A 12,597-nucleotide genomic window follows, 5' to 3' on the forward strand; every position below is an offset into this window, starting at 1 on the left:
TTTCCACTCTGCCAGATGATTCACCCTCACAGGAGGTGACAAGTGGTTGTAGCCCCTTACATGCAGTGCTGCAAAATCTGGGGCTGTCTGATATCGACATTGATTCATGTGCAGTTTCGCCGGCTGGCAAAGAAAAACTGGTTGGCCTTATAGCCCAGTTTGAGTCTATCTTCTCGAGAGACAAGCTGGATTGTGGCAAGGCTAACGGCTGCCTACATCGAATTCGAGTTGTGGACGACAAGCCATTCCGGTTGCCATGCCGACGTGTGCCACCGACTCATTATGAAAAACTAAGACAGGCTCTGAATGACATGGAGGAACGGGAAATAATTCGGAAGTCTTGCAGTGAGTTTGCATCACCCCTGGTGTTAGTTTGGAAGAAGTCCGGTGAGTTGAGAATCTGTAACGACTTTCGCTGGCTTAATGCTAGAACTGTCAAAGATGCTCACCCACTCCCACATCCGGCTGACGCACTGGCTGCTTTGGGAGGGAACGGATTGTTCTCCACAATGGACTTGACTTCGGGTTATTATAATGTGGAGGTGCATGAAGAGGACCGTAAGTACACGGCATTTACGTCTCCATTTGGGTTGTACGAATATAATCGTATGCCACAAGGACTGTGCAATAGTCCGGCCACCTTCATGAGGATGATGCTAGGCATTTTTGGGGATCAGAACTTCCTCAGTGTGCTGTGTTATCTTGACGATGTTCTGGTTTTTGCCCCGACAGAAGAATTGGCACTGGAGCGTTTGCATATGGTGTTCCAGAGACTCCAGGTTCACAACCTTAAGTTGGCTCCAAAGAAGTGCCATTTCCTGAGACAGTCTGTGAAATTCCTGGGGCACATTGTAAATGCTGATGGGATACAGTCAGACCCTGACAAAATAGCATCCATTACATCCCTTGCAGAGGCAGACCTTATGGAAGCGGGTTTGAGTGTCCCATCCCAACAGAAGGTCCGCTCATTTTTGGGGATGGTAATGTTCTACCAACAATTTATTGAGAACTGCTCATCCATCGCAAAACCTCTGTTTCGGCTGACATCTGGGGATAAAGGCCCTCGTGGTTCACGGCGAAAGCACCGGCTGGTGCGTAAAAAGCTGTGTGAGGAGGACTGGACGGATGAATGCAGGGCAGCTTTCAATGAGCTGAAGCAGGCCTTGTTGGATCGAGTGCTCCTGGCCCATCCTAATTTTGAGGAGCCCTTTTTGCTCTCTGTTGATGCCTCCAGCAGTGGCCTTGGTGCCGTGTTGTCGCAAGTTCCTTCTGGAGCTTCTACATCAAGACCGATCGCCTTTGCCAGTAAGACACTCAATCATGCACAGTCCAAGTACCCAGCGCATAGGCTGGAGTTCTTTGCATTGAAGTGGGCGGTGTGCGACAAGTTCCATCACTGGTTGAGGGGTCATCAGTTTACCGTATGGACGGATAATAACCCTCTCACCTACATACTTTCTAAGCCAAGACTGGATGCATGTGAACAGAGGTGGATCGCAAAGCTAGCGCCTTTTCAGTTTGACATAAAGTACATTCCTGGTCCTAAAAATGTGGTGGCTGACGCGCTGAGCAGGGAGCCCTTCGTGCACCCCAGGGCCTCCCACCGGTTGATAAGGGTTCCATATAATGAACTTCTGGCAGAGGCAGAGGCAGTTGCCACTGGTGGGGTTCAGGAGGCCTTCAGATGGACTGTTCACTCAGCTGATAAGGCCTCAAGCAATGACCAGCCTGTTGTTTCGCAGTGCACGGCTGTTGCACAGACAGGAATGCTGACATCTTCTGAGGTGGGAGCTGTCTTCCAGGCCCATAGTGAACATGAGTCCAGGGTGTGGCCACATGCTCTCCTTTTGCCCCAATGCTCTCAGACTGTACTTACGCCAAACCAGTCTGACTCTGAACCCTTCTCGCATGATGACCTAGTGGGACACCAGCGGCGTGATGATGTGCTGTGCAGAGTGATCTCCTATGTGGAAAGGGGACGGAGACCCTCGAGGAGGGAGCGGGCAAGTGAACCGGTTGATACGAAGAGATTTCTAAGGGCTTGGGACAAGTTAACTGTGAGGGATGGTGTGCTGTATCGAGTCTCCAAGAATCCCGTCTCAAAGACAAAGACTCATCTGTATGTTGTTCCGCCAACCTTGCGGCTCGCTGTACTGAAAGGCGTCCATGATGAAGCCGGTCACCAGGGACAACAAAGAACACTTTATCTGGCCAGGCATAGATTCTACTGGCCTGGTATGGCCAAGCATGTGTCAGAGTATGTACGGTGCTGCAGAAGGTGTGTTGTTAGCAAGTCGCCTGAGCCAGAGGCGAGAGCACCTTTGGAGAATATCAGAACATCAGAGCCCCTTGAACTGGTCTGCATAGATTTTTGGTCTGCGGAGGATTCAGCGAACAAATCCGTGGATGTGCTTGTGGTCACAGACCACTTTACTAAGATGGCTCAGGCCTTCCTATGCCCCAATCAGTCTGCCAAGGCGGTGGCACACCAACTCTGGCATAACTACTTCTGCATCTACGGCTTTCCGAAACGCCTTCACTCGGATCAAGGAGCTAATTTTGAGAGTGTGCTCATTGCCGAGCTATTGAATGTGGCAGGTGTCCAGAAGTCTCACACGACCCCATACCATCCGATGGGAAACGGCTCCTGCGAGAGGATGAACCGTACCTTGGGCAACATGATTCGTGCATTACCCCCAAGAGCCAAGCAAAGGTGGCCTGAGGCACTGAGAGCTCTCACATTCGCCTATAACTGCACAGTCCATGAGACAACTGGCTATGCGCCATTTCTGCTGATGTTTGGCAGAGTGCCAAGACTGCCGATCGATGTGATCTTTGGCTCTGTTATTGAGCACCAAGACATCATGAACTATGATCGATATGTCCAGACATTGAGGAGGGACCTCAAAGAAGCCATGGATTTGGCGCAGGAGGTGGCACGCAAAAATTTGAAGCGTCACACGGACCTCTACAACCGGAAAGTGCGGGGAGCCCCAGTAGAGATTGGTGATCGCGTCCTTTTGGCCAACAAAAAGGGACGTGGCAAAAGAAAACTTGCTGATCGCTGGGAGAGTGTTGTCTATACAGTTTTTGACAAAAATGAAGAGAGTCACACCTTTAAGCTGATGGATGATTCCACAGGGCAAGTGAAAGTTGTGCATCGCAACCTGATAATGCCAGTGAACTTCCTCCCTCTCAGTGGTGCTTCAGTTCAGGATGATGGAGATGAGCTTTCTGAGTCTGGCTCGCTGATGATTGGATGCGACGGAGAAGCTGTCTGCAACTCATCAGTGGGCACGGCTGAATACAGGACGAGAGCTTGGGTGTCTGACTTACCGTCTGCAGTGTCCAGCGGCTCGCTGATGACAGGGGTTACTCAACCAGAAGGCAGCATGGTGGATCAAGAGCTTGCCTGTACCAGTGTTCCCCCTGTTGACACTGAGGAGCAGGTGGATGCCACCTCTGGTGTTCAACATTCTGACCTGCTTATGTCTGTGGCCCCAGTTGCAGCCTCCTCTGTTTTGGAGTTGGCAGCCATTACTGACGGTGACCAGGACAATGAAGCTGCTACTGAGGGTCATGTCTTAACCACAGTTGTTCTGCCCAACGCAGACCCGATTGATGTTAGCAGGGTGGTGGGGACCCGTGCTAGATCGAGAGTGGGACGGTTACTTAAGCCTGTTTCCAGGTTGATTGAAATGATGCATCAGAGACCTGTTAAAGTGTAAATATTGTTGATAACTGTGAGTTGATTCTATTGTTGTGGAAGTGGGACTTTGATCTTTAGAATTGAAACTGATCATTTGTCGTTGATTTTTCTGTGTCAGAGTGGCGTACAGTTGTGATGTGATGAAATATGTAACTGGCATATTTTGTTCTTTTTTTTGGAAGGGGTCTGGCCAACTTCTTCTTCTACTTCCTTTGGGGATAGTCCTCTGACTGAATTTTCTTTGTGACTGTACGACCTGGTATTACTGAACAGATTTATCACATGTTGATAGCTATGGATTAGCTATTGGATTTTTTTTTATCTTGTTCTTTTTTTTGAGGATTATTGGGTTTTTGTCCTCTGTTTGTGTTATGGTGACTGTGGTGTACCTGGTTTTTTTTGAGGTTTTTTTTTTTTTTGTGGTGTTTGTTTATTTGAGTGTGCAAGTGGAATTCAGCAGGGGGGAATGTAACAGTGTTTATATGGTATTATTCCACTTGCCACAAATATCAGTGCAATGGGGAAACAGCGCCCCCCCTCTCGGTGTGGCTGGTTAGGTGAGGCTGGCTGCAGTAATCGCTGCCAGTCTGCCGTAGCCATACGAGAGGTGAGTTGTATTGTTCCGCACACGATATAGCCAAGTAGTACAGACACATAAAACATGTTTGATTAGCTGATGAGCACCGAGTGTAATAAGTGCTTAGTGGACACATGTCCAACACCAGTTTTATGTACTTTTCATTTGTTTATTAATGTGTGAAACTGTATGCTAAAGCGGAATGCTAATGGATGCTCTGCCGTAGTGTGCTGTGCGGAGTGGTGTGTGGCGAGCCATTTGCACTGATACAACACCGTTGTTTCCATTCAGGAAATAAAGTGGCAACGATCGATCAGAGACTCCTTGTCTTTTTAAAAACACAACACAACGCAGAGTCGAGGAGTCTGTTTGGGCCGAACTGTTGCAGCGGGATGAAGCAGAAACCGGTTACATTTAATCATTCCTGCCGGCCGGGTTTTTAGCGGGTTGTAAACACTATTTTTATTGTATACGGGGATTTTAGCTTGTATTTGGGGTTCTGACCGTGTTTTATCCTGAAAATAAATGGTGTGTTTGAAGCCAGCTAAATTTCTGTGCTCTGAGCGCTGACCCACTCACTCCCCTTTCTGCTTGTATGTATACAGACGTGGTGGTGAAGATTTAGGTCCACCAGTTTAGCGGCTACATAATTAGTGTGTTGTGTTGTCTTGTGTAGTCGTTTTGTTTTGTGTGTCAGTGAGGGCACTAATGAATGTCACAAAGGCACATTTGCAATGTAAACACTCTCACTAAGTAGAAAACCAGTGGAGTGATACATCTCCTGTTGTCAAGCCTGCTGGTTTATCTTTGTGGTGTTCTCCTCTGTCTTTTGGTGGGAAAACATTTTTTTTTACTGGCACACATAATTTGTGACACCTGATTGTTCTCTCATTTTAGTTTTAGTAATATTTTTAAGTTGTTGTACAAAATAAAATTAAAAAAAACCCGGCAGATGTATTGGTTGCATTTTTAGATAAATAGTTGTATATTATTACAAAATGTACAATTTATATTTGCATTTCAAGTTATAAAAAATTACTCAACATGTCTGTGTGTTTTTGTACAATAAAAAAAAAATACTACCAGGATTTTAAGTTCTTTGTGTGATTTCAGATCAGTAATACTAATGCAGTATGTCAGTGAAAAAACAACTAAATTAAGTTGCTTGCTGAAAAGAATGATACCAAAGAAGGCAAGGGGGAAAAAATAAAATGAAACAATTTGAGGGTGAAATACAAACGTAAACTCTAAAGGAGTAAAAAAAAGACCGGTTGATTTCAGACCTCAGTGGGTTAATCCAACAAATCATGAAAAAACAGATTAAATTTATGTTCACGACAGTGCAGATTTCTGACATTTTGTGTAAATTAAGCATGTAACAATGTGATTGTTTTCTAACAAAAAACAGTGTGAAACTTAAGTTAGACTTGTGTTTGTAATTGAACCGCCCCGTGTTGTGTATGTAACCCACATTTGAGTATGGCTTAGATAAAATATGCCAGAATGAGAAAAGAATCATTAATCTAAGCAGCACACTTCATTTATAATGAATAAACCATAGGTGCAGCAGTTAAGGAGTTAACTGTTCTGGTTTAGACACGTGTTACTCTAGGCCAATGAGCTGCTGAAACGTGGTACAGGCTCCGCCTGCCGCCCCTGCCTAGGAGGACACAGATTTTTCTCTTCTCTCTTTTTCGCTAGCAAACCTTCCATGAGCAAGCTAGTGAGGAAACGAGACACGGCGAATTATTGAGACAAGGTATGAAAAAGAGTAATATAAGCGGAGAGTTAGCATTCACCGTTTACTAAAACTATTTTATTGTTTGTATATTGCTAAGACGAGTAATTAGCTGGTTCTTTTTACATTGCTTAGTCGAGAAAGGTCGGGAGTAGTGATGGGACGTTCTGTATCGAGGCTTCGGAGCGTGTGTCGAGTAATGGAGGGGGCGTTTCCGCGAAGCGCGTATCGAGGCTTGCTTCATTTATGGGAGGAGCTGAAAATGATGACGTCCGAAGCCTCGCTGCCCGGCTGTACCACGTGACTGGTTCATGAAGTGGTTCGAACTTTGCCGCGAGATATGACAGCGATATAAACCCCTCAGACTTCATTCACAATGTGGGTGTTTGATGGAGAGTTGCGGTTAGTGAGAGTTTGGAGACCGTTTGGAGGTTTATGAGAGTGAGGAGAGAAAGTCAGGAGAGAATAGAGCCAGCTAAGAAGAGGAGGATGTCCTCCCCTGTGTGGGAACATTTTGATCTTATTCCTCCCAACAAGGTATGTAAATTTCTACAGAAGATGTATTTTCGTGATACTGATGGTGCAATACAATTTATGTTGAGCTGTCTTGACTTTTGTACAAGGTGAAGTGTTTTCTATGTGCCAGGGAGCTGGGATATAACAACAACACCTCATCCATGCTTAGGCACTACAGAGCTTTGCATGAGAATAAGGGGGACACCGATTGTGGAGCAAGACCAGGTGAGCCATCAAATGCCATGATAATATAGCATGCAGTAATGTTACTAAATGATATAACAATATTATACAACTGTTATAAGTTACGTGTGTGATATTTATATTTGTGCTTTATCTTTATTGTCTTTCCTCAGGAGAACAATCTCAAATAGATGAAGACCTGGTCAGCATGGTGATTGAGGACTCCCAGCCATTTAGCATTGTGGAGGACAAAGGATTCAAAAGATTTGTTAAATCATTAAATCCTAGCTATGTTCTCCCCACTAAAAAGGTCATAAAAGCAGTGAAAATTTAGTTTTTACAGAATAAAATGTGAACAGGCAGGACTGAGGCTCAAAGCCTCAGTGTGTAGCTGTCCATACCTCAACGTTACAAAAGCACAACCACTGTCCACACCCCAACCACACCTCACCTCACAGTAAATGATCATTTCCATTTCAAGCATTTCCAAATAATCATTTCCCATACTGCCACTATAAATATACACAGTATACTGCCATCACTACAATATACATGTTTTACACACTCCTTTTGTTGTTGACATTTACAGGCTGTGTGCAAAATGCCACACTCTTCAAATTCATGCCAGCTATTATTTTTACGTCCAGTAGGTGTCCTGCTAGAGCAAATGAAGCTTCATGAAGCTTCGCGTTGGGGTGAACCAATTGGATGAAAAGCTTCAGTGCTTCATGGGGCTTCATCTGCCCATCACTAGTCGGGAGTTAGAGACGACGCCATTTCATCGGTCGTGCGCCATCTCGCGCTGCTCCGTCTTTCTAATTCTGAGATCGGTGAGCAAAGTATTTTACTTGTTCATTATTTATCGGTGTTTCATGAATGCCTTGCAAGTAAAATTTTCCAGTGTTTAATGATAATTGTTTAGGAATGTTCTGTAGGAAACTTTGTTCAATTTACTGAAACCCAGTAGTTGAAGCGAATGTGTGAATTGTGATTTTATGAGGAACTTAATATGTCCCATGACACTGTCGTTGACAGGTCAAGTTTTTTTGTTGTTTGGTTTAGTTTTTTTGTTTCTTTGGTTTGTATCTTCCTGGTGCATTCCAACGGATCCTGAAATTGATGGCGTTGAAGGACCAATTGACTTTGTTCTGTCCTGCACATCAGAGTGTGGTAGGCCAGATGCAACAAAACAGAAACACATCACGCCATTTTGTACTAGTAGTCCCCCTTCTTCACATACATCCCTCTGGACTCGCGGGTGGGTTGTTATAAGGACTTGGGTTCACGGACTCTGTACATTCCATAAATGTGAACAAAAGTGAGTGTGAGCGGTTGGAAATAACCCTCCAGCTGATTAACTGTTGCTAATTGTAATGAAATCTGTGAAAATGCAAGTAAGTGTTAACATTTATATGCTGATGATTGAAATTGTGGTTCATTGTTGGATGTGAACTGTACTTCTAGAAAGGGTGCACCCAGGTAAGATTTCTTTCTCATCGAGTGATTACTGTGATTTTGCCAAAAGGTATCATTGAGAGAGTACTGGTACCGAAAGGGAATAATTTAATTTGTAAATGTTTTGTATGTTTATCATAATGTTCTGTTGTTTCTAAATGAAAAGAAAAATACAACTCCGGTAACTTTTCAAAACTCGCGGTTGTCTGAGTCTCATTCAGTTCGCCTCTCCTGTACGTAGCCGAACCTACTGGTCCAAATCATTGAGCTCTTTGGTGTCAAATTTGGGTGACGTGCCGTTTTTGATCTGGGAGTATTCGAAACACGCACATGAGTGTTACAGTTGGCGAGCCAGCCAGGAGTTATTGTGAAACTGCATGAGACTCATCTTATTAAGTATTACAACGATAAGAAACAATCAAAACCGAGTTTGACAAAATGGACGTAGTACTTAAAGAGGCAATTAAAATCCCTAACGCAGTAATCATAAAAGGGCTTACTAACCTCGATGAAGAAGTAGCTATTTACCTGGGGAAAAACGGTTCAGTTAGCCGCCACATCCGTATAGATGATCCGCATTCTGAATTTCACAGGCAGATGATAGCTGAGTTCAATCATGCCAGTGCAATGGATACTTTGAATCCCCTTTTGCCACAGACTATCCAAAGTTCTGCTCAGCCTGAAGTCACGTTTGAGATTAGGAGTTTAACTGAGGTGTATGCAGCAAATGCAAGGAATGTCACCAGAGCATACATGAGACAACTGTCTGAAATGGCCAATCTTAGTGGCCACTCGCTAGAAAACATGCCCAAAGAGGGGCTAGCTAACTTAAACGCGCCCCCTCTATCCTCTCAGCCTACAGTTTCTCCCCCTGTTAACAGAGGCGAGACAAGGTTGCATGCACAGGGTGACCATTCCCCCAGCCAACCTGCTGCCGATTTCTCACAGTCTACGGATTCGATTCCAATCTTAAATCAAAACCTGATCGATCTTGACTCACCGACCCAGTTCCATCCCACACTTGAGCTTAACCCGCCCAATGTCCGGCGGGTGGTAGTTGAACATGTGGTGCGCAGTAGTGAAGTTTCTTCACACTCGCCCATGCCGAGTAGGATTAGAGCTTTCTCTGGGCGCATTCCCCGCCCTAACAGTGAAGCTGATTACGACGCCTGTGTTGAAGTCCTCATGAGTGATCCAGCCATTTCTGACTTGAACTGCACACAGAGGATACTTGACAGTCTTCTGTCGCCTGCCACAGACGCCACTAAGCATTTAGGTCCAAATGCTAGACCCTCTGAGTACCTGAGAGTACTCGATTCTGCGTTTGGAGCCGTCGAAGATGGCGACGAGCTCTATGCGCGATTCATGAACACACTACAGAATGAAGGAGAAAGACCATCAGCCTATTTGCAAAGGTTACATGTCTGTTTGACCAAAGCAATGCGACGAGGAGGTGTCGATGTGTCGGATTTTGACAAGCAATTGTTAAAGCAATTTCTTCGTGGCTGTTGGGAGGACAGTCTCATCAGTGACCTCCAGCTAGGACAAAGAAAAGAGAGCCCACCTTTGTTCTCTGAGCTACTCTTGCTTCTACGCACGGAAGAGGACAAGCAAGCCTCAAAAGTCCGTCGTATGAGACAACATCTTGGTCAGAGCAAACCTGGCCCTAGTAATCCAAAGCACTGGGCCATGTCAAATGTACAAACAGCAAGTAGCTGTGAGTCTGACCTCGATGTGTTAAAGAAACAAATTGCTGATTTGAGTGCACAACTTAACAGTTGGAAAATAGAAAGCCAAAAGCAAAATCAGCCCAAGCACTCAAAGTCAAAGTGACACACAGTTAATGCCAAAGTCGAAGTCTACCCCACGAAAAGGAAGGCTTCGACCACACAGAACTTTGCAAAAGCCAACGCAAAGCCGCGTCCTTGGTACTGCTTTCACTGTGGTGAGGACGGTCATATTGCCTCATCATGTGAAAACGAACCAAATCCATCCTTAGTGGCCACGAAGAGAAAACAGCTGAAAGAAAGGCAATCTAGTTGGGAAGCATCAACTAGGGCCAGTGAGGAGCCGCCTTTAAACTAATCCCAGCCTCCAGTGTGGGACAAGTGGGGGCTGCCGGAGACAATTCTCGTCCCAAGCCACAACGTGCCTTTTCAAAGGAAGTTCAGTCAAAAGCGCCGTCTATACACCTCCCAAAGGGTTTGGTCGGAACCAAAACTTCTGCTACTGTCAACATCGCTGGCAGAGAAACGAACTGTCTTCTTGATACAGGGTCACAAGTGACAACCGTGCCTCAGAGTTTTTATGAGAAGCATCTCTCAGACTTGCCTATAAACCCGTTGGGCGATCTCCTAGACGTAGAGTGTGCAAACGGCCAATCTGTCCCTTATCTAGGTTATGTGGAACTCTCAATCACCTTTCCCAAGAACTTTGTGGGTTCGGATATTAGTGTTAATACCCTAGCATTAGTTATCCCCCCTCTGCGAGCCGAGGTGCGAGAGCAGATCTTTTTTTTTTTTTTTTTTTTTAAATTAACAACAACTTTATTTGTATTTCTGAACCATTTCTGAGAACATTTCAAATTTGAAATTGAATCTGATGCTGTGTTGTTAATAACGAAACCACTTTCACAACATTTACAATTACACCTGAATGTTCAGGTCACTAAACTCTCGTTTCCTAGCATGTTAAAGATCCTGATGACAAACTCAGGGCGTATTCTTGTTTACCCAGCAGAGGGTGTCTGCGATGGCGGGGTCATTCACACTGATCCACGGCTCTGCTGGGAAGGTAGCGTGCACCAGAATCCCACTCCGGCAGGGGTCGAGGGGAGAAACCACAGCGTCTTGGGCGTCAGGATCGGGGTTCAGAGCCTGTGGATTCAACAACTCCAACAGGCGTGCACAGGCCCAGTCCTTCTCACTGCGCTGGGTCTCCTCTGCTGGAGCCGAGGCGACAGATGTGCTGGAGCTGCTTGCCTCTTCATCCACCAAAGATTCAGCCTGACAGCTCTGAAGATTCTCAGCTCCTGGTTTCTCACTCATCAGAGGCAACACCTCAGCTTCCTGGGGAGCTGCCAGCTCGGAACTGCTGCCCGGCTTCATAAACTGTAGAAACCTGAACAGCTGATGGTTTTTTGTGAGGGCTGCAGCCAGAGACGAGTCTGCGTCGTCTGACGAGCTGCTCTCAGCTGCGTCTGAGCCGCTCCCTGACTGGCTGTTTGGAGACAGCTGTTGTTTTGTGACCACTGACCGATGTTCACCTCCAGCCTTCACCAGCTTGTGTTGTACAATCTGAGGAAGCAGGGAAGGAGCTGTAAGCCGATCAGCTGCCCCCCCAGCTTCAACCAGACTCTGCTGATCGGGAGGCGGTTGGGTTTGTGCTGTCGGCTTGGGGGAGACGCTCTGGGTTAAGATGCTGTAGGACAGCATCACAGGAAGTCGGTCTCCCTCCTCCAGGCCGTCGCCTGATTTTGTGCTGTAGTAGGCAAACCTCTTCGCCACCAAGTCGTCATTCACACAGATCTTGATGTCACCAACAGTCACGTAAAGCTTGATAGGGGTAGAGTCTGACTCAGGTTCAAGCAGCACGGCCTCCTTTAGGGTCGATGCTTGCAGCAGCTTGTGCAGGAAGAGCGTGGCAGAGCTGTCCCACCGAGCTGACGGTTTGAGCTCTGCCTTCTCCTCAAGCAGAGACACTCGCAGGGTTGTTGGTTTGATTCCCGCCAGGTGGAACTTTTGCACCCAGAAAGGCAGCTGAAGGAAGTTTTCCATTGCCAACCGGATCTGCTCTGAGGGGACGACGACTTTCTCTCCGTGGTCGACCAGAAAGCAACAAGCTTGACAGGAAACCGAGTCCACGAAGATCGACTCCACCACGGCCCGAAACCACGACTTCTTTACTGCCCAGTACACCACATACACCCGTCCTTCCTCCAACGACGTAGGCTTTAGCGTGCACACGTCCTGCGTGGTGTCGCGGTAGAAGAGGTTCATCTGAAAATGTAGCTTTTTGTAATGTTCTGAAGTCTCCACATCGCCGCTGAGACCCCAAATGGCACCCCAGAGACACGATGGGTTCTCCACCTTCAGAACAGATATTTTCACCATTTCTTTATTTCGTCAGTCCGAAAGCAGCGACACTGGAAGAAAACAGTCGGATTTAACAGATTTACCGTTTCTCGAACGCCAACTGTTTAAACTCGCTCCGTTTTACTGAAATGGACTACTTGCACTAACACTTCCGTGTTCTATGTAGAGCAGATCTTGATAGGTACAAATACCTTAGATGCCCTTTATGCTGACTTCCATGAGTCCAGTGCGAACTTTCAGCCCGTCCCCCATGGTTTCAGAACGCTCCTCAAAATCCTTGGAGTACGTCGAAAAGCCGCTAGCAATTGCAGCCTTGGGTGTGCAA

General features: G+C 46.1%; 1 protein-coding gene and 1 long non-coding RNA gene across 2 annotated transcripts; one reads left to right on the plus strand and one right to left on the minus strand.

Moving 5' to 3' along the window:
• Positions 1 to 5,963: 5,963 nt before the first annotated feature.
• On the plus strand, positions 5,964 to 6,954 carry LOC146620762 (uncharacterized). Its single transcript, XR_014906639.1, has 4 exons — positions 5,964 to 6,045; positions 6,160 to 6,561; positions 6,648 to 6,765; positions 6,897 to 6,954. It is a non-coding gene; the product is annotated as an uncharacterized LOC146620762 (long non-coding RNA).
• Positions 6,955 to 10,889: 3,935 nt separating this feature from the next.
• On the minus strand, positions 10,890 to 12,290 carry LOC146620763 (uncharacterized). Its single transcript, XM_085367063.1, has one exon. The coding sequence runs from the start codon at positions 12,288 to 12,290 to the stop codon at positions 10,890 to 10,892; it is 1,401 nt and encodes a 466-aa protein (XP_085223189.1).
• Between the last annotated feature and the right edge of the window lie 307 nt (positions 12,291 to 12,597).

Source organism: Diplotaxodon limnothrissa, linkage group LG12 (genome assembly GCF_057381915.1).
Source record: "Diplotaxodon limnothrissa isolate DT_005_m linkage group LG12, D_limnothrissa_male_GT1.1, whole genome shotgun sequence".
Lineage (NCBI taxonomy): Eukaryota > Metazoa > Chordata > Actinopteri > Cichliformes > Cichlidae > Diplotaxodon > Diplotaxodon limnothrissa.

Coding starts and splice junctions, on each gene's coding strand:
- LOC146620763 (XM_085367063.1), bottom strand. CDS start 12,290: ATGGTGAAAATATCTGTTCTGAAGGTGGAGAACCCATCGTGTCTCTGG.